This window comes from Lissotriton vulgaris, chromosome 10 (assembly GCF_964263255.1).
Source record: "Lissotriton vulgaris chromosome 10, aLisVul1.2, whole genome shotgun sequence".
Lineage (NCBI taxonomy): Eukaryota > Metazoa > Chordata > Amphibia > Caudata > Salamandridae > Lissotriton > Lissotriton vulgaris.
The window spans coordinates 543,191,423-543,217,262 of record NC_141698.1 but is presented as its reverse complement, the minus strand read 5'-3'; the positions used below and the strand labels follow the sequence as shown (position 1 = coordinate 543,217,262).

The window sequence follows — 25,840 nt, the reverse complement described above, 5'->3', positions numbered from 1 at the left end:
CTCTTAACCAAGCGGCAGAACTTTCAAACTGTACTCTATTTTGGGCCATTGTTAATAGAAAAAAATACCAGAACTAACATCTAATGTATCGAGTGAAGGGTGGATTGCCCATTTCTCTTACATTTTTGATTCTAATAGACCCTTAGAAACTTGTCTAAATCAGTGGGCGGTCTTGCCGCTTGACATTTCAGTTCAGGAGGTTGAATGCGGAATACGTAACAGTAAAGGAGGGAAAGCCCAGGGCCCTGATGGGGTTCCTATAGATGTTTATAAGGCAGCACCAGAAGTATGGGGACCTTTTCTTACAACTGTTTTAATGCAGCTGTATGTACCGAGCTCCCTGTAACCTGGGGCGAATCAATTATAGTACCAATTTATAAAAAGGATGTGAGGTCTGACGCAAAAAATTATCGCCCAATCTCTCTCCTTGACTCTTCTGTCAAGGTGATGAGTAGAGTTATGCTTGTGAGATTGGAGGACTGGGCTGAGCAGAATGGAGTATTGGCCGATAGTCAGTTTGGTTTCAGGAAAGGTCGTGGTACGCTCGATCAATGTGTTAATCTTGACCTATTGATCGCGAAGTACACCGAAGCCAAACCAGGTTCAATGTATCTCTGCTTCGCAGACCTGAGTAGCGATTTCGATATGGTAGACCAGGCACTACTGTGGCCAACGCTGCTGAAGCTAGGCGCACCCGAAGGTATAATCTTTTTCTTGGCCAGGTATATGAGAAGCTGAAAACTAGTGTGCGCTTTGGTACTAGAGGAGAATGTACCCAAAAATTTTGTGTCAGAAGAGGAATTAGACAGGGCTGCGTTTTGGCTCCCCTCTTATTTATTTTATTTATTAATGAAATCGATGTCATTTAAAAAAAAGTTAATGCTGACGCCCCTCAGATCAATGGTGTACCAGTGCAGGTGCTATTATACGCCGATGATGCTGTTTTATTATCTAGGACCCCGGTGAGACTACAGCGACTAATGGACAGCTTTTCCTCCTTTTTTAAAGATAGAAAGTTGGTAATTAATAAAGGGAAGACTTACACCATGACCTGTGGAGCCAAAGCCAGAGTTTTAAATACCTTTTATATAGATAGAGAGAAGGTGCAACCGGTGGAAAAATGTTGTTACCTACGTATTACTTTTTCTAACGATAGGAAATGGAAATATGAATTTATTAATATCCGGAATAAAATGGCAAAAAATGCCCATGGTATTTACAGATTTGCTGCTAAGATAGGGGATCGTCGCTCAAGGGACATGCTTAAAATTTACCAGGCTAGATGTGCTACCATAGCACTGTATGGGGCAGGAGTATGGGGCCACACCAGTGTTTCAGAATTACAGCTGGAGGAAAATTTATTTCTAAAAAGGCTCCTCTGTTTACCCAAGTCAGCCTCGACTGAGTTAATCCATCGAGAGCTAGCAGTCAATCACTTAACTGACCTCTTATGCCTTAGGCCTCTGATGATTTGGCGGTCTATTTGGCTAGAGGATGACAAGCAATTTAATAGATCTATTGTAGAGGACTGTTTACGCTTGGATAAATAATTAAATATTCCCTGGTTAAAATATGTTGTTGTTTGTTTTTCGGCCATTTTTAAGCTTAATCTTTAAGATGATCCCGGTGCAGCTTCTATGATCTCCAAATCCGAAATGAAAATTACTTTCTTGACATTTATGGGGAGAAAGCGGGCAATTGCAGCCGGATCTTTGTCTACTGTTATTTTCTATAACTGATATATCACAGTGGAAGGTTTCCCTTTGTATTTTACCATAGTGACTAGGAACTCTCACAAATTTGTATTAACTAGGCTCCGATTCGGAATGGCCCACTGTTTGGTGGCCCATCCTAATATTAAGAATCATCCGTCCAGGCCTTGTAGGTGTGATAATGTATCCACCCAAAGCACTGTACACTTTCTGTTGTTTTGCAAACTGTGTACGTACTTTCGTATTGGTTTTCTGAAACCTATGTTCCTTAAATACGGAGTCCGAACAGTTGCACATGCCATGAATTTAATTTTTAACTTGGAATCAGTTGACATCTGTTTTTATACTGCAACGTTTTTAAACCAGTGCATCAATGCTAGGAAAAGCATGATTTTTTAAAAATTCTTGATCAATCGGTTAGTTATGCTTTTCTTTTAGTGTAAATAATTACATCTTATTTGATATGATGTTATGAATTGTGTATTAATAGTTTTATCACTTTTTAGTATGTTGTAATTTGTCTGTGCTTTTATGGTCATCTATTTGAACCGAATAAAGCTTCATGAAATGACATTAATAAAGAGGTGCATATAACCTAGGTAGCTGCTTATTCAGTATAACCACAGAGCTTCATAACAGACTTCGAGCTAAAATGCATTGCTGAGTACCTCACAGATGTATTTTATTTAACAAGCAACTAAACAGGACGTAAACTAGCAGTATTCAATCCATTGTTCACTTTTTGTAGATGAAATCAGCACGTCTGTCTTTAATAGCCGCAAACTTCTCAATAACTTGAACATTAAAGTCTGGTAATCTTTTAACTAATTTTCTCTCTATAGAGAGCTTCGCTAAGGCATTCAGTCTTTTCCTAATCATGGTGTTCCTCAGGAATGTCTTAATTCTATTCAAAGTGTAAAAACATTGTTCCGCCTCTGCTGTTGTCATCGGCGTGGTACTGAATATTTTTAGTAAAGCCACTGTCTCTGTAAGTGACTTTTCCATGTTAAGGTTGAATTAAAGCAAGCAACGAAATTGCACTAGGGGCCTACCGGTATACATACATTCCGTACAGTACAGTTAATTCTGTTCTCAGATCCTCTTTGTTGTTCATAGGGTAGGCATCCACAGTCGTATCCATTGCTTGCTCAGGGAAGGAATTATCCTATTAGACAAACAGATCACTTCGCAGTAATGTGGCACTCACCAAATGCTTTCTAAAAGAAAACGTCCCTTTGTTCATGCTGGTGACAGTCGGTGGTAGCTGTTTCCACATACACAGTATCTATTTCACGCCTTTGTAACTTTTCATATAGTGCGTCAACATGAGGTATTATTCCATAAAACAAAAACAGCAAAAACTGGAACTCCCTTTCTTGCAGTGTTCTAGCAAAGCCATGGGCCTCATTCCGACTTTTGTAGTCAGTCTTCATTGACTTCTATGGTTTTGAAACATTTCTCAAGGTCAACCCTATATTGGTATATTAGGCTGATAGTACGAATGTGAAAATTCCAACAGTTGGGCCTCCCTTTGGAATCCTTCTGTTGACAATCGTTTGAAGTATCTCCGTTCTATTGGGGGAACGTGAGAAGAATGCTGCCATTCCTCCTACATCCATAAATAATATCTGTGCCTCAGTGATCTTTCCTACTGCTTGTTGCATATTCAGATTAAGTTGGTGGGCATAAAAGTGCACATAATGGGCATTAGGGTACACATCTCAATTTTTTTTTGTATTCCAACGGAGGTTTCACTCATTACTCCAGCACCATCATAGCTTTGTGTAATCAGTTTTTCTTTTAGAGGCTGCTCTGGAAAAATCAAGTTTAGTTCATGTAGAATAGCTGAAGAAATGCTTTCTGCACTAGAGTCTTTCAAATGTGTGAAACCATAGAACCTTTCCACAACTTTTCTGTCACTGTCAAGGTACTGAAAGACTAATACTGACTGGTTTTTAGTGGCCACGTCAGTGGTGTCATCAGCCTCCCGCTCCAGCCCTGCATCCCTTCCCTTCCCTTCTCCTTTGGTGCAGCCAGCTCAGAGCCCTGAGGTGTACCAGAGCTGTGCCACGTGCTGTCAGGGCTTGCCGCAATTTAGCGACAAATTACTATGGCGAGTGAAATGCAGCACCAGCGTACACTCTCTTGACTACACCATCAACATCAGGGGTGGGGTTCGGTGTACAAAATATTTAGTAAATATCAGCAAATAGACTTTTTTCATAGCCTAAGGTCATTTAGTAACTAGTACATTAAACAATCTGCAACGTTCCCGCCGCCACAGTGGCATTTCGCACAAACAGGTGAGCTGTCTCTCGGCCTTGGGATTAGAACCCTGCCTTACCCCGTAACCCCGCTAGGGGTATACTATGGAAGCTACTACTAGTAATTCTAAAACCAAATTGTGTGACCTTGGGCAATTACTTTTAGTGCTTGCTCCCAGGCCAATTTTTTTGTCAGGATTGAGAGTACTAAAGAATAAGGCCAAAAGCTGCCTGCTAACAACCATGTGGGCGTGATCATGGCCTCACACGAGTCACACCTCAGCAACCACCTGTCCCGGACCTAGCTGAACCATATAGTAAAGTATCTGAAAGAAACACGTTAGTGTTAGATTCCTTACCTTAGAATATCCCCAGACGTCAGTCTGGATCCGGAAACTTTTGCGTAGCAGTACCCCTGCGCGTCGGTAGGCGTCGTCTGCAGGCGTCCCCTGCGGCTCCGCATCCGTCGTCGGCGTCGTGCGCCGTGATGACGTCGCTGGAGTATATAGACGCCGCCTCCGCGCTCTGACGTCAGTTCTTCTTTTTTCCGCGCCAGCAAGCGCAGATCCGAAGAGCAGTACTCCGGTCTTTTGACCAACTTTGTTCAACTTTATTACTCTTTTTGTGCCTGGTAGGATGCCCGGTTTCAAGAATTGTGACGGGTGTGACCGCACGATGTCGGTCACGGACCATCACCGACTCTGTCTCCGGTGCCTGGGCCCCGACCACGACGTGGACGCCTGCGTCGACTGCCGGGCCCTCACTAACAAGGCTAGACGGGAGCGGTCCCGCAAGCTGCTTGAGCTCCGGGTGTCGGCCCCGCGTCAGGAGAGGTCTCGGTCCGGCCGGGGTCCAGGGAGCGTTCGAGGGAGCGGTCGCGGAGCCGCGCCGAGCGCTCCCGAAGTCATCACCATTCGTCGGGCTCATCAGGTAAGAAACACAAGAAGTCGAGGCGTCGTCATCGTACCCCCAACGCTCGCGTCGCGACGCGGCCGGGGGTTCGGGTGACCCCCAACTCCGCGGCTCCGCGTGAGTCGCCGGCGCGGCCTGCCCCATACCCTCCGGTCCCTGGGCACGGTGCGACGCCTGAGGAGATTGAGGCGTTCCTCATGGCCATGAGAGCGCTCAGTTCTCCGACGGGGCCTACGGCGCCTTCGGGCCCAGTGCTGCCGTCCGAGGGCCCTGGCGGGTCGGGTGTCCCTGGCTCGACGCCATCGGGTGCTCCGGGCCCGGTGCCGCCGACGGCTCCGACCCCGGCGCCGCAAGGGCCTTCGGGGTCGACGCCGGCTGGCCTGCCGGCTGGTCCGGCGCCGATTCCATCGGGGTTGCCCCCGACGCCGCCCCCGCGCGGCGCCGGTTCTCCTGTGCCGGCGCCGGCTCCGGGCGGCGCCGTCCCCATGCCCTCCCCGAATCCGGACGCGGAGTCGGACCGGCGTCGATCGACGCCGGGTTCGACGCCGATGGGGCCTGTGAACCCCGAGGAGCCGGTCTACATCGTTGACTCCGAGTATGGAGATGATGAAGAATACGGGGAAGGTTGGGAGGGGTCTGAGGACCCTCTGTCACGTGAGTGCCAGTATGACCCGGACTGGACAGGTGATTTGGGGGATGCCAGTGGTCTGGACGATTCTCCTAACCCTGGTTTTATCTCTCCTCCTTCTGTGGAGTCGGTGGAGGGAGCTGCATATTCAGTGGTGCTGATGAGGGCTGCCAAGGCCTTACACCTTGAGCTCCCCGTCGCGGCCGTGAGGCCTAACATCCTCACTGAGGTCTTCAAACCGCAGTCATGCCCACAGGAGCCTCTGCTGCCGTTTAACGAAGCCTTATCAGACGTTCTGTTGGGCACGTGGTCCAGGCCCGCTTCAGGTTCGCCTGTTGATCGGAACGTGGCCAGACGCCACCGTCCTTGTCCGGACGACCCCAAATTCCTGTCCGCCCATCCCACTCCCGAGAGTCTGGTGATCCAGGCCTCTACCTCCCAGTCCGCATTCCCGTCGGTCCCGCCCGATCGGGAATCCAAGAGGTATGACCAATATGGCAAGAAGGTCTTCTCGTCCCTGAGTCTGGGACTGCGGTCTTGCAACACCGCATGCCTCTTGGGCCGCTACACCCACTCTGTGTGGGACACGGTCGCGGAAGTGCTGCCAGAATGCCCCATGGAGGTGCGGGCGAAGGTCGGCAAGGCTGTGGCTGAGGGCCGAGACGCAGCTAAATATTCAATACGGTGTGGTCTTGATACGACCGACTCGCTGGGCAGAGCTATGTCAACGACGGTGGCGATTCGTCGCCACGCCTGGCTGAGATCCGCCAACTTTTCGGCCGATGTCCAGAATGCCTTGATGGACATGCCGTTCGATGGCTGTCGCCTCTTTGGTGACAAGGCGGACCACGCGCTGGAACGCTTCAAGGACTCCAGGGTCACGGCCAAGTCCTTGGGTATTTCGACCCAGCGCCAGCAAACGGGTTCGTTTCGCTCCTTTCGTGGCCAAGGAAGGGGCATCCCCACACGTGCTGCCAGCCACGCACCGCAACAATCCTTTCAACGCGGTGGCGGCCGTGGAAACCGCCGTGGCGGCGGTCGGGGTCAACGGCGGGGTCAGGCCACACCTTCCCCCGCAGCACCTGCCTCCAAATCCTCCTAGTCCGTGCTTTCGGCCCCATGTGACGCCAGTGGGTGGCAGGGTTCGCCATCACCACGCTCACTGGCGCACAGTCACATCGGACAGGTGGGTGCTGCAACTCGTCCGAAGGGGCTACTCCCTCCCCTTCGAGACCACTCCTCCGGCCGCAGAACCACCGTGTGTCGGGGGACCACTTGACACTTCTGCAGGAGGAAGTTACGGCCCTCTTGGCCAAGGGGGCCATCGAGCGCGTTCCTGGGCCAGAAGTAGGGCGTGGTTGCTATTCCCACTACTTTCTGGTACCCAAGAAGGACAAGGGGGGCCTACGTCCTATCTTGGATCTAAGGAACGTCAACGGCTTCCTCCGGAAGGAGAAGTTCAAGATGTTGACGTTAGCTCAGGTCTTGGCTGCTCTAGACTCACAAGACTGGATGGTAGCGTTGGACTTGCAGGATGCCTATTTTCACATCCCCGTCCTGCCGGCCCACCGGCGTTACCTGCGGTTCACGGTAGGCCAGGAGCACTTTCAGTTTATCGTGCTTCCCTTCGGCCTTACCAGCGACCCACGGGTGTTCACAAAGGTGATGGCGGTGGTCGCAGCCCATCTGCGCAGGTTGGGGGTTTCAGTCTTCCCCTACCTAGACGACTGGTTGTTGAAGGCGGGCTCGCCCCAGACAGTCGTCCACCACCTTCAGATGACGGCAGACCTCTTGCACGACCTGGGGTTCTCCATCAATGTGCCGAAATCACACCTGTGTCCCTCTCAAAAGCTCCTTTTCATCGGAGCGGTTCTGGACTCGGCGCAGTTTCAGGTTTATCCTCCGGAACGGCGGGTCCGGGATATACAGGCTTTGATTCCCATCTTTCAGCCGCTATCCCGGGTTTCGGTCAGGTTGACGCTGCTGGGACTGATGGCTTCCTGCATCCTTCTGGTGCATCACGCCCGGTGGCGGATGCGGGCTCTGCAGTGGGACCTGAAGTTTCAGTGGGCCCAGCATCAGGGCAACTTGTCCGACCACGTCTTGATCTCGGAGGGCACTGCGAGACAACTGCAGTGGTGGCTTACGGACCGCGATTGGGTCAGAGGCAGATCCCTCTCCCTTCCCCAACCGGAGCACGTTGTCGTGACGGACGCGTCCCTCCAGGGCTGGGGTGGCCACTTGGGAGAGGCAGAGATCAGAGGCATCTGGTCTCCGGCGGAGTCCCGGCTCCATTTCAACCTGTTGGAGCTGCGGGCGATTCGTCTGGCACTGAAGGCATTCCTCCCCTTTGTCAACGGGAGTGTAGTGCAGGTGTTCACCGACAACACCACCGCCATGTGGTACTGCAACAAACAGGGCGGAGTGGGGTCGTGGACCCTTTGCCAGGAGGCTCTGCGCCTCTGGCAGTGGCTGGAACGTCAGGGCGTGACTTTGACGGTTCAACACCTGGCGGGCTCTCTGAACGCCAGGGCGGACGAACTCAGCCGTCGGTGCTTGATGGATCACGAATGGCGTCTGAACTCGGACGTGGCGCAAGGCATCTTTCTGCAATGGGGAGAGCCTTGGTTAGATCTATTCGCCACAGAAGAGAACGAGCAATGTCATCAGTTCTGCGCGTTAGAGTTTCCAAGACGGCACTCGCACGGCGACGCCTTTCGGCGCGAGTGGAGTTGCGGTCTGTTATACGCCTTTCCGCCTATACCACTTCTGCCCAGAGTGCTGAAGAAGATCAGGCGCGACCGGGCCCAAGTTATCCTTGTGGCTCCGGACTGGGCTCGAAGGTACTGGTGTCCCGAGCTACTCAGCATGTCAGTCGGTCCCCCGATCCGCCTGCCCCTTCAGGAGGACCTTCTGTCGCAGCAGCAGGGGACGGTCCTCCACCCGAACCTGTCCAGTCTCCACCTCCATGCTTGGAGATTGAGCGGCGGCAGTTGAGGCCATTTGACTTGCCTCCTGAAGTCTGTGATGTAATTCTGGCAGCCAGGCGTCCCTCCACAAAGTCGGTATACGCCTGTCGGTGGAACAGATTTGTGGCATGGTGCACAGCAAAGGCTGTGGATCCTCTTTCTGCCCCTCTTTCAGAGGTTCTTCTGTTTCTTCTTTCTCTGGCCCAGCAGGGCTCTGCTCTGGGCACTATCAAGGGCTACCTTTCTGCCCTTTCAGCCTTTCTAAGGCTTCCTGATCAGCCTTCTTTGTTCAAGTCCCCGATTGTAACGAGATTCTTGAAGGGCATCACACACATGTATCCACCTGTTCCGTTTGTGATGCCTCAGTGGGACTTGAACCTGGTTCTTACCTTTCTCATGTGTGCTCCCTTTGAGCCCCTTCATTCTTGCCCTCTTTGTCTCCTGACTTTAAAGACGGCTTTCCTGGTTGCCATCACCTCTGCCAGGAGAGTGAGTGAGCTCCAGGCTCTTTCTATCCAACCTCCTTTCCTGTCCATTCATCCTGACAAGGTGGTTCTGAGAACTAGATCTTCTTTCCTGCCCAAAGTAGTTTCTGCTTTTCACATCGGGCAGTCCATCACCCTCCCTTCCTTCTTCCCGCCTCCGCATCCTTCAAAGGATGAAGAGCGGCTCCATCGTCTGGACCCAAAACGTGCGCTTTCATTTTATATGGATCGCACACGCCAGTTCCGGGTGGATGACCAACTGTTTGTTGGCTACGTGGGTGCGAAGAAGGGACGGGCGGTGTGTAAACGTACCATCTCTCGGTGGGTCGTTATGTGCATCAAAGCGTGCTACTCTTTGGCTCGGAAGGAGCCTCCTGTTGGGCTGAGGGCCCATTCCACTCGGGCCACGGCCGCTACTACTGCCCTGGGCCGGGGAGTCCCTTTGCAGGACATTTGCCAGGCGGCTACGTGGGCCTCGCTGCACACTTTTGCGAGGCACTACTGCCTGGACAGTCAAGTCCGGAGGGATGGCTTCTTTGGCCGTTCTGTCCTCCAGGACTTTTGGTGTAGGAATGTATTGGTTCGCAGACCCACCACTGGGGTTGGTATTGCTGGGGTATCTATTCTAAGGTAAGGAATCTAACACGTGTTTCTTTCAGATGAACAAGTTACTTACCTTCGGTAACGATATATCTGTAAGAAACATTAGTTAGTGTTAGATTCCTTACCGAACCCACCCATCCTCCCCGTTCTGCGAACTGATACCTAGGGTTAAGGACATCCTTTTCAGGGCCCTAGTTGCATATGGCACCAGTGTTGGTTCTCTCATGGCTCTGCGTTTTCTGGCGCGGAAAAGCTATGTACAAAGAACTGACGTCAGCGCGCGAAGGCGGCGTCTATATACTCCAGCGACGTCATCACGGCGCACGACGCCGACGACGGACGCGGAGCCGCAGGGGACGCCTGCAGACGACGCCTACCGACGCGCAGGGGTACTGCTACGCAAAAGTTTCCGGATCCAGACTGACGCCTGGGGATATTCTAAGGTAAGGAATCTAACACTAACTAATGTTTCTTACAGATATATCGTTACCGAAGGTAAGTAACTTGTTCTTTAAGTTAACACTAAAACTTACTTAACTACCTGCTAACTTGAGTTGACTCTTCTATGCGAGATTGCAGGACTCACTACTGCTCGATTCGATCTCGAGTGATGAGTTGAGTGCGTACTGGTACAGTGCACAGTACACTAGTACACGTGTTCATCCTGTGGCGTGCAGCGAGAGAGTTAGAGGGAGGAGGAAGGGTGACTGCCCGGCCCGATTTGCCCAGCAACAGCAGAATGACCAATCACTGCATGGCTTAACAATAAGCCATTACAGTGATTGGGCATTGCTAGTACTTTGGACGTTGGGCGGGCCCTCCCACCCCTGCGTTGCCAAGTCGTCAGTCATCAATCATGCCTATGCTGCTCAATGACTAGACTGGCAAGCCCCACCGAACACTACATGCTGCAGCACACACAGCCAATCCAGACGCTGCTCTCTTACAGAGAGGCTCTCTCTGTAAGCGAGCAGCGCCAGGATTGGGGTGAGCAGGCCAACTCGCCGCTCATTTTTTAACTACTGGGGTCTGCGGTTTTGGGCAACCCTGTGCTTGCTCATTAAAAGCCATTGTGCGCATGTCGGGTTCCTGGCCTCGGAAAGGCAGCCGGCTAAACCCAACATGTGCACTACCAACCTGCCGCCGTGCACAGTGCGCAGTCGCACAACAATTGACTGTCTATCGCAGGCCAGGCAGCTATCCACTGCAGGCTCAGGCTGGTTGTCAATGTCATGTGATGTGACTGCGCTTCACGATGCGAGTAAGCCGCTTTAAATTATTAATACAGTGAATTTCAACATTAAAAGTTGAAATTGTATTAATAATTTTAAGCTACGTGCTCCTAAAATGTGCAATAATTATAAGTGGGGCAACGCCGAAATGGAGAAACCGCCACTGGGTTCACCCCAATCTCTTCTCCTTGAATTTGGCAGCATGGCTCCTAGGCTAGTTCAGTATGGACACTTGAACATTCCACAAGACTGCATGAACATTCTCAACTTGTTCAGTCTATTCCTTCAAATGGAAGAGATTTTTCATTTGGTGTTGTAATAAGAATGTGGACCCAACAACCTGCTAAGATTGTCATTCTTCCATACTAAGACTTTTTTTTAGAAGGGTTGAAAAGGTTTTCGCTCCCATTAGGCGTCCTTCTCCTCCTTAGGTGCTCAAAATAGTTCACTCACGCCTCATGTAGGACCCTTCTGAACCCATTTAGAAAACATCCATGCAACATATCTTGCAAACTTCTTTCCTCATAGTGAACACATCTGCATACAGGGTTAGCGAAATCAAGGTGTTATCAAAAAGCTTTAAAATATATATTTTTATTAAACAAAGCCCATCGTAGAAGGCAGAGCCGGAAAATACAGCGTAAGTCCGGGATTACAATACAGTGCAGAATACAAATCATAGACTGGCCAGGCAACATCTCCCAATAGACAGCTGGTATTAAGTTGCCGCTTTTACGGCCACAAGAAATGTTTGTAGCTTTCACTTTCCTATGATAGTGAGCATCAGTCCCAGAGTACAAAGTTGAGCGGCAAAGTCAAGATTGTGCCATGGTGCGCCCACCAAGGGGCCGACACCCTCCTCCTTTTTTTGGGACAAACTCTACTGTGGTAGGCTACTTCCACTGCTCTCTGGCACCAGTCAAGGTTGTTTTTCCACTCAGCCAGTATCGGGGGAAGGGCTGCTCCCAATCGTCTCGTGATTTTGCTCTTTGCCACCCCTGCTGCCAGCGTTTGCCAAATCTTGATGTTTCGGGGACAGTTCCTCCTCCCCTTGCGCCAGCAGTAGCAACCGTTTAGCATCCATGGGCACTCGTTCTGACATGACCCTATACTTCTGTCGTCACCCCTCGCCAATACTCCTGGATCACAGGGCATTCCCATAGATTGTAGAAGAAAGTGCCTTCATAGGCGCACCCCCTTACACACAGTGGTGTGTCTAGTGTTCTTAATTTTGTGCAGAAAAGTGCATGAATATTATGTCCATTGTTAAAGTTTGAGTTGCACTAGCCTAAATCTGGCTCAGATAGCTATTTCCTTTGGGTCCTGCAGGGCCTCCGTCCAATCCTCATCGTCTACGTCTGCCGGATCGTCTACCCAGGATTGTCTCAGGTCAGATTGGGTCGGGGAATTATTCATTAGTTTTCGATGGATCATGGACATTCCTTGTCTGGATGGGTTCTATGAGCAAAGTGTCCAACGTTGAGGAATCCAGCAGGTTTGTCGCCTCCTGTATACAGACTCGTAGGGCATGACCAAGCTTTAAGTATCTGACCCTTTCAGCATGTGCCAATTTGCATTTCTATCTAAGCATCTCAAATGTAGTGGTTACCTTGGATTTGTGTTTCTTGCACCAGTACAGTGTCCGGGTAGTGGCACTTGTCATGTTGCAGTACTAGAGTACGTTAAATTTTTTGCCAATTTCATTCACTTTCCAGGTCCAGAGGTAAATGTGTTTGTTGTGTCCCCGCCATGTGTGCGGTCATGTGAAGTAACCCTAATCCAGCCCTGAAGTCTCGCAGCATACCCCATCCTTGCAACTGGCTGCCTATTAAATTAATGAACAAAAGGTTTCAAGAAATCAACTAAAGAAAACTCCCACATCCCACAGTTCCCCAACCTCCAGTGTGCCTGTCGCCCAAACCTGTGCAGGCAACTACAGGAGGGTGTTATCGCTGCCAATATGAATTAGTTAGAGAATTATGCAGTTTGTCTCAGTATCCCCTGACAGTAGGGATAAACCAGGTCATATCTTCTTGGGGGGAGGGGGGCCTTCTGAACCCTAGCCGGCTTAACAACTGGAGGCCCAGAACCATTACCTCAGTCCGCTCGCCCTCCTGCGGCGGACCCCTCTTCCCCACAAAACTTTCCCACTGACCCCAAAGCAGAATTTAAACAGTGATAGCAGTCTAATGTCGGTTCAGCAAGAGTGTTTCACTCATCAGGAGCGGTCTTCCGGTGGGATCGGCTGAGCAAAGCTGCCCGGCTCTGCTATCCAGGATTGTTGTCTGTAGGAAGGGCCTCCTCCTTATGGCACCTTCCTCGCCCAGCCTCCTTTCAGCCCTCCAGCCATTCCCAGGCCTCCTCCGGGGTCGTGAAGTGTAGCGTTTTCTCATCAGCAATGATTCATAGCTTGGCATCATGTACTTGATGGCTTTTTTCCCCAAGGGCCTTCTTGACTGAATCAAAACTCAGTCTGAAGCGTTGCACCTGGAGGGTCAAATCCGGGAAAAGCAGACCATCGAGTTCTCATAATGTAGGTCTCCGTGTAACGGGGCCGCCTGTAAAATTGCATCTCGATCTCTATAGTAACACCCGAGCTATAATTGTATGCAAGGGGAGCAACTGAGGACTCTTTTGATGGAGAAATACTTGGGGAGTCTTTTTGGGCAGAGGGTGTTTAAGATGAGGATCTCTGGGAAGAGATCTGAAACTTATTTCTCCACTCCCAACTCCCAGAAGCCCCCCAGAGGCAGAGCCAGACCCAGCACATCGCAGGCAATCATTTTCCTCTGTGTCACCAGGCAGCAATGTCCCAGTGCATTCAGGAGACTGGGATGGCGATCCTGATAGGCCTCACCCAGACACCTCCAAGGCCGTCCGCCCACGGCCAAAGTTTTCTGCACCAACCACTGCCGTCATTCTTTGGGCAGATGGATTTCCGATTAGAGAGCATTTTTGCCTTGAGTCATTTTGCAAGCAGCGAAGCTCTGGTCCCCACACAGGAGTCTGAGCCGCCTCCACCACTCAAACCTGCTCCATTGCTGACCCTCCTGTCCGGCCTCCGCATGCAGACTCTACCTGTAACAAAGCCGGTGGGTCCACCTCCAAGTATTTCCAGCAGACCTCGCCAACGAGAAGGCGGGCGTCCTAAACCCGCGCATAAAACCTCAGCGCCACGGCCCACAAAGCTCATCCCAGCAGTCTGCTCCGACCGCTCCATCAGGGCCCAGCCCCCACACACGAAGATCCTCTGCTTCTTGCCGGCCGCCGGACCTCTTCCCGTCTCACTCCGCACCAGCACAATAGTGGGCATCTCTGCCACAGACCTATCTGTCGGGCAATGTCCCGACCAATAGGGCCTCGTACCTTGGGGATTGCAGCCCTCGCTATCAGTTTCGACTGCACCACAGTTCACGATCAGCGACGCACCCAGCAGCGCCATTTTAATTGGTCTGCGCTGGCTGGCCCGCTCCGCAGAGCCTTTAGCACTGGACTCCCTCTAGCCCTGAATGTCGCTTTCGGTTCGCTCTGTCCGACCCACCCAGAATCGGGGTGGATGAGGCAGAACCCCATCGAATATTAGGGGATTAGTCGTTGGCGGCTAGGAGAGCATGTTTAGTGTGCGACCGTCTTGATCATCAGCTAACCACCCCCCTGTGTTATCACAAACAATACACTGTTATTCTTTCCAATAAAGTAGTGCTGAGAATTCACCCAAACTTCCTTCCAAAAGTCTAGGTTTTTCACTTCAATCAGACTAGTTCCTTACCAACTTTATTTCAGCATCGTTTCACTCTGGCTGAAAGAACTTTCCATTCCCTTGACGTTAGGCGAGTCTTAAAGTTTTATCTAGATCAAATACGAGACTTACTTAAATCAGACCAATTGTTTCTAAATTGCAGCCCACTCTGTACCCTACTAGCCACTTCCAAACAATCTATGTTCCGATGCATAGTATCTTGCATCCTGTTATGCTACCTAAAAGCCAATAAGACTGTATCCGCTAGACCCAAGGCTCATTCTACTAGGGGCAAAGCAGCCACTTCCGCTTTGATGGGAAATGTCCCTGTAGCTGAAATTTGCAAAGCCGCTTCATGGAGGTCTGTTCACTCTTTTACCAAGCACTATTGTTTGGACTCTGTGCTAGAACAGATGGTCAAGTAGGACAGACCTCCCTGAGAAATGTATTTGCTTAGTTTGATTTTTCCTCTGCCTTTTCCACCAGTCTTGGTTGGGATGAGCTTGCTACTCTATTTAGTGCTTAGGACTGTCCTTGGAGATCCCCATGGGAGAGGAATGGTTTCTTACTTGTAATTCCAGTTCTCTCACAGGAGTCTCCATTTAAGTCATACGCAACCATCCCACCTCCCCGTAGGAGATGGCAGAGGCAAATATTGGACCTATCTATCACTCCCACATCTGGTCAAAGAATTGAAACTACTATCACCTGCTGGGCATGATGGGATATAATGGTCTCTAGGTTCTTTAAGGCACAAACTGTTTTTTTTCTCTCACATAATGGCTACCACTGTCCTGCTATCATTTATCTATCTACTTTTACAAAAAATGTTTGTGAAAGATTGAAGCTGTTTTCCAAAGTATTGGCTTTAAAATAGGCATATATATAGGATTTTCATGATCCTTTTTGAAGTACAAGCTGAAGAATTTGTCCACTGTAGCTTTCTTTATGGGCTGCATAATGTTCTTCACTTAAGTGTTTCTACTGCCTTCCTGAAGAGAGACGAACATCTACACTTAAGTGCTCCAGGATCCCAGCACATTGGTGGGACTATTTTCTGCCTATGACTTCAATAGAAATTCCTGAGAGAGATGCCTGGGATTACAGGTAAGAAACCATTCCATATATGTAAATAAAAATAATTCCTATTTACAAGACCACGCCAAAACCAGAACATGCCAGATTTATACCTTGATCATTATCAGCCTTTAGCCCTACTTCAGTGTCTGGTCTGTCCCTGTTTTTGCTTTAAAAATCTGTTCACCCTACAAATAGCTCATTACAGACTGGCATTATAAAGGTGGATTTTACACACACACGCTAACAAACCCTTACAGGAATTAAAGCCCATTCATTTTGCAGGTCTATCCGAAATAGATCCATAAATAGATTACCTTCTTGAAGGACTAGGATCCATCTTAACGATTACTTCTTTACCTCTTTCTGGCAGAGTTGTACGGCTCATGCTTCCAGCAAATAAATATGGCTCTGTAGCCTCTGCCCAAATGTCTGAAATTTTGCAAGAGTTCCCAGCAAGTATAGGACTTAATTCTGAGCATATCTTCCATGATCTCTCCATCCCCTTTTTTTAAATCACTTTTGCTTTTTCTCAGGAAATGTCACAATTTGTGCATCCATCTCCAGGACTTCTGCCACCATGTTCATTCCCTTGATTTCTGGCTCTGGCATTGATCCTTTGTTAAGCTCATGACAACCTTGTTAGTGATTTTGTTGTCCCAATACCGTTAAGCGGTCTCATTTTGTAAGTGATGGTCGCTCTCTGTCGATAGCGCCTTGCACTCACGTCATTGATTCATCTTACATGATTTTCCTTTATTTGCTTCATTATGTTTGGGGATGCCTCCAAGAAGTTTGAAAGGAAGATGTAGTGGTGAATGTGAGTGTGTTGTGCATTCTAGGTAGAATAAGGTCCCACCTGGTTCTCTAAACTGACACTACAGAGAGATAGACAGTTCCCCCCAATATTCTTTAGTCCTGTATATATCATAAGATGTACTGAGCTTTTCTTGCAGGTAAGTAACATGTTCTTACAGTCTTCATTCTGATTCCCTCTTTAGTTTGTGCAAATGACCTCATGAGTCTGTCCATGTCATTATTCTCTACAGGTATCATTTCTGTGAGAAGTGTTTCACTGAAATCCAAGGGGAGAGTGTTACCTTAGGGGAAGATCCAGCCCAGCCTCAAACGTGAGTTATCTGCATACATAATGTAGTCTTACTTGATGAATCAGTGTTTGTGTTCTTTATGTGTAAATTGGGAATGTACAATGTTGTTCCACTATAGCTTGATCCAATCCTAATTTTCAGTACGACCCCCCTGATTATGTGCATGCTTTGTACTGAGATTTATTCTACATATATTTCTGATATAGATAAAATCTGTATACATTGCTCAAGTGGTATTCTTGAAAATGTGCTGTGTTCACTCTCATCATAGACGATTGTTGGATGATGTTTAAGACACTTACACGCTTGTGTGCGTCTAGAAAACAGATAGATCAGTTTTAATGTTATCATTTTGCATTAGGGCACACCTTTCTCCGGAGGATTTCTTGGTGTCTTGCATGCAGTTTTTACGAAGATTTCTTGTACATCATTGTTTCTATAATGGATTCATTTGCTCTCTCGCTTTATACATGTATAAAATATGTGGGTGTTTTTGGTATTGTCTGGAGATGGACCAGTTGGTTATTGGTGTTTATTGGTCAGGTTTCATGGTAACTTACTACTAAATATCAAGTTGATGTATAGGTAGATTATGAAAGGGTTTCCCCATTACAACTTTATTTTTGACCCCGTTTGTAGGCCTTTCTTTATTTTAACTTGATCTATCAAATATGTTGCCCACGATTTTAACTTCACAGCTCTTACTGTCATTAATTACTGCTCTCATTTGCCAAACAATTCGACACTTAAAAATAAGCAGCTCATTGTAAAAGATGGATTTTTGTTTTATTTTGTAAAGACAATAATGCTTGTTGTACTTTCGCCTCATTAGATGTCTGCTTAGATATCCCACCAGTTGTAACCAGCCAACTGTAAAAGTACAAAACCCAGTCTAAAGCTGAAAAATAGTCAGTAATATTCGCACCACAAATCCAGACTTTTTTTTGCTTGTAGTGCCTTCAGCTGTGCACTGAATCTGTAGCAATGCATAGCCCAACACATTAGAAGGCACATCATGCTTTCCAGTTGTTAATCAACTCTCTTACAGCATGAATTCTCACTCACATTGAACACCCTAAAGCAGAGAAGAATATCTTGACCATAGCCCTTTCTCCTCCAGAAATTAATATAGCTTTCTAGAACACTAACCCATACTTTTTATTGTGAATTTAGTTAGGCTCTGTGCTAGTGCCTAGCTCTGTTCTGGTGTTTTGCTCACTATTTGGTCCTGACCTAACTGGCACCTGATGACACTTGCCAAGTCTTTCCTGGATGTGCTACACCTCCTGACTCCTTAGGGCTGTAAGGGACTGTCTGGCTCTTTGTATGAACCTATGAAGGTCAACTTCTGATATCTGATCTGTTTCGTCTTGGTCTAGATTTGTATAACTGCAGCCAAAGGTCTTATCCAGTTTGTATACATATGTTGAAAATGGCACCATAGCTAGTGTATGGCACTCAATCTGGTCTGCAAAACACACAAGATGATGGACGGAATGTTGCACAATGGCAAAACTTTCACCCCCAGTCACAGATATGGGTTTAATCCATTGTTATGTTGCTCACCAAGCCACCCCAGTTCAGACATAGCTATATGCAAATCAGTCTTGACCCTGTGCCTCATGAGAACAGTCCAGACCGAACTGCTAAGCCATGTCTTCCCTGGACGGCGTATTTTCTGTTGTTGGGGAGATGTGCACTGTGTGAGAAGTTGGCCTGGTATATGATGTCCACTATTCTAGTGGGCACCTTGCACCAGTCCAAACGACCCTTATTGATGGTAGGTTATAAAGTCATTCATAAACAATGTGATTGTACTCTTATCTGGCAAAGAAGTTCTTTTTGTTTTTTTTTAAATAGTCAAGGGGAGCACTAAGTGTTTTTAAAATACCCCTCACACATTACGAATCCCATAGTGTCATGCCTCATCATAGGGGTCTTCACGTCCCTCTACGGGGCGGGACCTGCTACTACCTACAACTAACCGGGAGCACTTGATATTATGAGAATAGGCTATGTGAGGTGTGGGTAGTGAGAGTGGTAGGGTCCGTGAAAAAATACAAAGAATGAGGGTTCATTAAAAATTCCCTGGCTAGTGGAAAAAACAAACTGTATTCACTTTCCCTAGCTTGCAACGTTAAAAAGGGGGTTCTTTATGTAGAGGGTGAATTTGCATTAAATGCCCTCTACTGGGTCAACATGTTTTGTAAGCAGTCCCCACTGCTTTACTCGTCAGGACCTAGTACGATCCCTACTACACTCTAAATATAATGTAAATTTTATATGTATAGTATGCCTATTTTCTGGAATCAGACTGCAAAATATTGCTTGTCTGAAGAAATGGGGTAGAATCACCCTTCAATGAAAAAAGAACCAAATGGCAAACTAAGGAGCAGCACGGAGGTAATTTCAAGTAGAGAGTACAGGAGCTTCATTGACTATTTTGAAGATAAACTCCCCCTTCCGAAGCGAGATCATTAGGCCTGATTATCTTATTACCCCAGTATTGGAACTTTCATAGATTCCCATGCTTTGTATCATTCCCCGTCGTCGGAATGGGAGTCTCGGTAACAAAAATACCATAGCTGTAGGTACAAAAGACAATGGAAAAAGGCCTAGGCCTCATTACCTTTTGTAGCATATCACCCTCTTTGTGTAAAAGAGACCAAACTTTTGGCCTCAGCCAATCAGAAGTGCCTCACCACTTAGAACCTTCCTGAAGGAACCTCAGAGCCTCAGATTTTCTACCGCACGTTGTGCTAGGGAGTCTCCATTGAGCTCTGCTCAACTTCTACTTTTCTACAGGATTTCATCAGGTTTTTCAACAGTTTTTTCTTCATGATCTTTGGGATTCTTCTCAGGATTGTTGCTGCCTGACAGTATGTCGGAGATTGAGAAGAAAAAAGCGCTTTTCAAGCCTTGTTCCTCCTGTGGCAAGAAAAGGCTGTTTGTGGAGGATAAGCATGAGGACTGCATCTATTGCCTCTATCCTGACCACCAGGTAGCTAAATGTGCAATCTGTCGCTCCTTTTCTGCCAAAACCCTCCGGGACCGTGAGGGTAGGCTCCTGACATGGCTGCAAAGGCTTAAATCGAGGAAGGATACTGTCTCCAGTGACAGTGAAGATGCTGGATCGATGGCTTCTACTAGAAGGTCAGTGAAAAGGGGTAGGGGTTCCCCTTCTTCTTCTGTAAGTCGATCTTCTAAGGCCTCAAAAAAGACCCCCAGTGAGTCTGAGAGCCAAGGTCCCAGCAAATCTCCTCACGGAAGTGTAAAGGAGAGGGATGGACCTTCTACGCAGTCTACTGGCGCGAAGACTTCCACAGCCTTCAAAACGCCTCAAAGCCAGTCTTCTGAGAGGACTTCTAGGTCCTCGACGACAAAGACGTCGACAGCGGGAGTCCCGTCGACTAAATCATCTAAGGCTCCGTCAACTGGAGGTTCGTCGACGACGAGACCGTCGACGGCGGAGAAGGCGCCGACGACGAAGGTACCGGCTTCACAAGTGTCGACGAAGGAGCCGTCGACGAAGGAGCCGTCGACGACGAGAGCCCCGTCGACGCCCAAGATCCAGTCGACGGCAAAGGCCCCGTCGACGACGAAGGCTCAGTCGACGAAAGCCCCGTCGACGATGATACCAACGAGGGCGACGACGACAATGTCGACGACGAGAGTCCCGTCGACGACAATGACGACGGTGTCGTCGACGACGGTCTCGTCGACGAGGGCGTTGACGATGACTATGACGACGGCTGGTGTGTCCACAGTCTCGTCGACGACAACGTCCACGACGCCTATCTCGACGGCGTATGTACAACCGTCGACGACGGAACCCACGATCTTGGCCACAGAAAAGCGTATCACCATTTCTGTGACGCGGATCACACCTGAGATGACTTCTCCAAGGGCAGTGTCCCCTCTGCTACCAACAATGCTCTTGCAAGAGGGTCAATCAGAGGAAGATGACCAAGATGCATATAGTTATGCCAATAGTCCTTCGCAACTATTTGTCAAATGCCAGGACACCGACTCAGAGGGCGAATACACCCACGAGGAGCATGATCATGGTCAACTGCAACAACAGCACTCTGACCAGGGAATGGTTTCAGTGCCAACATCTTTCCTGCAGGATCTACATAGGATGCTACAGGACTATAAGTCTAAGGCCAGTAGACCTTTGCCAAATACGTCAACACCTGCTACGCCTTCCACGACTCAGGCGTCATTGGTGCCACCTACGCTCTCGGCTCCAATCTCTCCACAGCCTCAAACAGCCGTCCCTCAGGATTCCTTTGGGGTACCAAGATCACATGATGTTGATGAATCCTCGGATGAGGATCAACATTCGGATCACGTCTCTATTCCCGACACGGAATATGATGAGTACATTATTGACAATCCCGCATCGCCAAATCCGGACCCGGCGGACTCCCCGCCAGTGGATATTGGAGGTTTCCATCAGCTGATGGAGAGGGCGGCGGCAAGATTTAAGTTAGCAATGCCTAAAGTCACCACGGATTGCTTCTTATATGACTTTAAAGAACCTTTCCAGAAAAATGCCAGATCTATTCCGATTGTGGATCATGTATGGAAAGAGGGCCTAAAGACCATGACACACCCGGCGACGGTGGTGCCGGTGCTACCGCGTCTGGAAAAGAAATATAGAGCAACCGATGATGCCCCAGCGGCCTTGACAGGTCATCCGAAACCAGACTCTGTAATCTCGCAGGCAGCGCAGAGGAAATCGCGCAACCCTTCAGCACCGCTGACAACTCCTCCGGACAAGGAAGGACGGAGGTTAGATAATGTGGGGAAAAGATTCTCAGCGATGGCGAGTTTGCTGGTGCGAGCAGCTAATGCCTTAGCCATCCTGGGTAGGTACGACCGTCAACTCTGGTGCGATGTCTCCCCGTACCTTGACCAGCTACCTCCTGAATCTATGTCGGAGGCAAAGAAAGTTTTGAAAGAGGGAGAAGCGACGTCAATGGAAATAATCGATTGTGCAATGGACATTGCGACTACGGCATTTCGTTCACTAGCTGGAGCGGCAGTGCTCCGTCGCCAAGGGTGGCTTAAAGCTACTTGGTTCCGACCAGAGGTCCAGAACAAAGTGTTGGATCTTCCCTTTGATGGTGAGGCTCTATTCGGCAAACTTATTGACGACACCCTGCAAGATATTAAAAAAGACACAGAGACCGCTAGGTCTTTAGGAACACTTCAGTACAGGAAGTCCCCCTTCAAGGGAGCCAGAGGCAGGGGTGGTACGTATAGAGGATCCTTCCAACAACAACGGTATTCCAACACAGGATCCGGTTCCCAACAGCACCGCCAATCTTAACAACAGCGGCAAGGCCAGTCTACCAACTACTCCAGGCCTTACAGTAAAGGAAAGCAGGGTGCGCGAGGACGAGATTCGTCCAAGCGCCAATAGCGGCCTCCTGGCTCTTCCTACTGGACCCTCCTCCAGGAAATCATCAGTTGGAGGCAGGGTCACCAAATACCTTCACAACTGGTCCCTAATAACATCGGACCGTTGGGTGCTCAACATCATTCGGAAAGGGCATACCTTAGAGTTCACTCAAGTTCCGCCACCCAAGCTCCCGACAGCCACTCCTTCAAAACACCAGCGCCTCCTTCGGCTCGAGGTTCAACAAATGCTCCGAAAAGGGGCGATAGAGCCAGTTCCATAGAACCAAAGAAACCAGGGATTTTATTCCAGGTTCTTCCTGGTGAGGAAAACGCTCGACAAGTGGCGTCCCATTTTAGACCTCAGGGGGCTAAACACCTATCTCATCTCTCTGTCCTTCAGGATGGTGTCCCTCCAGGACATCTTGAAACTAATCAACCCGGGAGATTACATGGCCACACTCGATCTCGAAGATGCCTATTTTCATGTTCCGATTCACCCAGCACACAGAAGGTTTCTGCGATTCACAGTAGCCAAGAGCCATTACCAATTCAGGGTTTTACCCTTTGGACTCCGTTCAGCCCCAAGGATATTCACGAAAGTGCTGGCTCCAGTAGCGGCTTTCCTGCGGAGGCACAAGTTTCAAATCTTCCCCTATCTGGACGACTGGCTGCTGAAGGCTCCGTCCAGAGAGGCAGCGCTACAGGCGGTTCAAGCGTGTACCAATTTATTCCGAAACCTGGGTCTCACTCTAAACGACGAGAAATCTTGCCAGATCCCGTCCAGAAGAGCCCGGTTTCTGGGAGCCATCTTGGACTCAAAGCTTTCACGAGCTTTTCCTACTCTGGAAAGGAGGCACAAGTTACAGACGATGGCCCAAGACTTACAAACAAAAAAGTCTCTTTCAGTTCGCCGCTACAAGTCTCTGCTGGGAGTAATATCGTCGTGCATTCCACTGATTCCCCATTGCAGACTGAGGATGCGTCCCTTGCAGGAACAACTGGACAATCAATGGCGGCAAGTCCACGGTTCCTTCGACGACAAAGTGGCGATCACTCCGGAAATGAAGAATGCGGCCCTATGGTGGACAGACCTAGACAACTTGTCCCAAGGCCTATCCTTCGCAAGCGACCCGTCTCCACAAGTGATAACGACGGATGCGTCGTTGGAAGGCTGGGGAGCAGTACTGCAGGACCTTCATGTCAGTGGTCATTGGTCACCCCAGGAGAAATGCCTCCACATCAACCTGTTAGAACTCAGGGCGATACGTCTGGCTCTGCAATCGTTTCTTCCTCTCCTGGAGGGTTCACAAGTGCTTATCAGGACGGACAACACCACGGCCATGCACTATGTGAACAAGGAAGGAGGGACCAGATCGCGCCCATTGTCACAAGAAGCCCAGCAGATTTGGGAATGGGCTATCCGACACAACATGTCTCTGATGGCGGAACACTTGCCGGGCGTCCTCAACAAAAACGCCGACAAACTGAGCAGGTCATCCTCGGTCACCCACGAATGGGAGTTGAATCAAGACATTTTGGAACAAATCTTCAGCCGGTGGGGAAGACCGGACATCGACCTGTTTGCCACCCCGACCAACAACAAATGCCGGTCTTACGCAAGCAGGCTTCCCCATCCAAATTCTCTGGGAAATGCCCTTTTGATACCCTGGTCGAAGACATTTGTCTACGCTTTTCCTCCCATTCCTCTAATACCACGACTAATCAAGAAATTCAAGATGGAACCGTGCAGGATGATCCTGATAGCCCCGGCTTGGCCGAGGCAGTTCTGGTTCACGGAGCTCCATCTGCTGTCGATCGCTCCTCCTTTACCTCTCCAAATTCTGCCGGACCTTCTCACGATGTCCGAAGGACAGATTCTACATCCAGACCCTCAGTCGTTACACCTGACTGCATGGCTCCTGAGCAGCGAGAATTTATGAACCTGCCATTGTCTAAGGAAGTTAGGGAGGTTTTGTCCCAAGCAAGGGCCCCTTCCACTAACAAAACTTACCGCCTTAAGTGGAAAAGATTCTGTTGTTGGTGTCGACAGCAACACATTGATCCATTCAATTCCAAACCTCATCAGGTCCTCCCATACCTGCTGTCCTTGGCCAAGTCTGGTCTGGCCCACTCATCAATTAAAGTCCATTTGGCTGCTTTGTCACGATTCAGGAGGACGGACTCTGGACCTTCATTATGGTCTTCAAGGATAATTAAACAGTTTCTTAAAGGTCTGTTCAGGGTCTATCCACCAGTGAAACCACCTCCACCAACGTGGCATTTGAATCTGGTCCTTTCTCAACTCATGAAGGGCCCATTCGAACCAGTCCATCGTTCTGACATCAAATACCTTTCGTGGAAATTGGCTCTTCTCATCGCTCTCACGTCGGCTCGGCGTGTAGGGGAGTTACAGGCCTTGACCATTCAGGAACCTTTCCTTCAATTCAAAAGGAACACTGTCATCATGAGGACTAACCCTAGGTTCATGCCAAAGGTCCCCTCGGACTTCCATTTGAATGAACCGGTCATTCTGAAAACGTTTTTTCCTCAGCCTTCCACACCGGCGGAAAAAGCCTTGCATTCACTGGATGTACAGCGATGCTTGAAGTTTTACTTACAGCGTACTAAGGATTTTCGAAAATCTACCCAACTGTTTGTGGCCTTCGGGGGACCAAGTAAAGGCCTTCCACTCTCCAAACAGGGTGTTTCAAGGTGGATCACAAGTGCTATATTACATTGTCACAGGGCTGCTGGTAAGCCTCTGACTGGAAAGATACGAGCGCATTCCACAAGATCTGTGGCTTCCTCCACAGCACTCTTCGCAGGGGTGCAAATTAAGGACATCTGCAGAGCTGCAACCTGGAGCAGCGTCCACACTTTTACCAAGCACTACTGCTTGGAATCTCTGCAGCAGGAGGATGCAGCAGTTGGACAGGCTGTCCTGAGGAACCTCTTCCACTAATGGTGAGCTTTCCTATCTTCCCACCTTCCATTTTTTCACATTTTGTATCTAATGTCATGTTGTCTACTGCTATTATTTACGATGCAAAATGTGATTATCTTGCTACTGCTTACTACTCTGATACAAAGCATGGGAATCTATGAAAGTTCCAATACTGGGGTAAGAAAACAAGTTACTTACCTGTAACTTTAGTTCCCCAGTATTGGTAACTTTCATAGATTCCCATGCGCCCACCCACCTCCCCGGGGAAAGCTCAGCCTACAGCACAGATGGTGTCTCAGTACACAACGGCTACGAAAATCTGAGGCTCTGAGGTTCCTTCAGGAAGGTTCTAAGTGGTGAGGCAGTTCTGATTGGCTGAGGCCAAAAGTTTGGTCTCTTTTACACAAAGAGGGTGATATGCTACAAAAGGTAATGAGGCCTAGGCCTTTTTCCATTGTCTTTTGTACCTACAGCTATGGTATTTTTGTTAGCGAGACTCCCATTCCGACGACGGGGAATGATACAAAGCATGGGAATCTATGAAAGTTACCAATACTGGGGAACTAAAGTTACAGGTAAGTAACTTGTTTTCTTCTATAGTATACCATTTAGTTCTTTTTTCATGTTTTTTTTCCACTAGCCAGGGAATTTTGAAAGAACCCTCATTTTTTGTATTTTGTCTCAGACCCCAGGGGCCTCACAAACCATATACTAAAATAGTGGTATAAGAACCATGTGAGAGTTAGAAAGCAGGCCT

The 25,840-nt window shown here is 48.7% G+C and overlaps 1 protein-coding gene across 1 annotated transcript in view; it reads left to right on the top strand.

Moving 5' to 3' along the window:
- The window catches only part of CREBBP (CREB binding lysine acetyltransferase), a 1,189,106-nt gene that overhangs the window by 582,729 nt on the left and 580,537 nt on the right, over positions 1–25,840 (top strand). Inside the window, exon 13 of the mRNA XM_086939791.1 lies at positions 16,671–16,751. Within this exon, the coding sequence (XP_086795917.1) occupies positions 16,671–16,751 (81 nt within the window). The remainder of the gene's footprint in view (positions 1–16,670; positions 16,752–25,840) is intronic.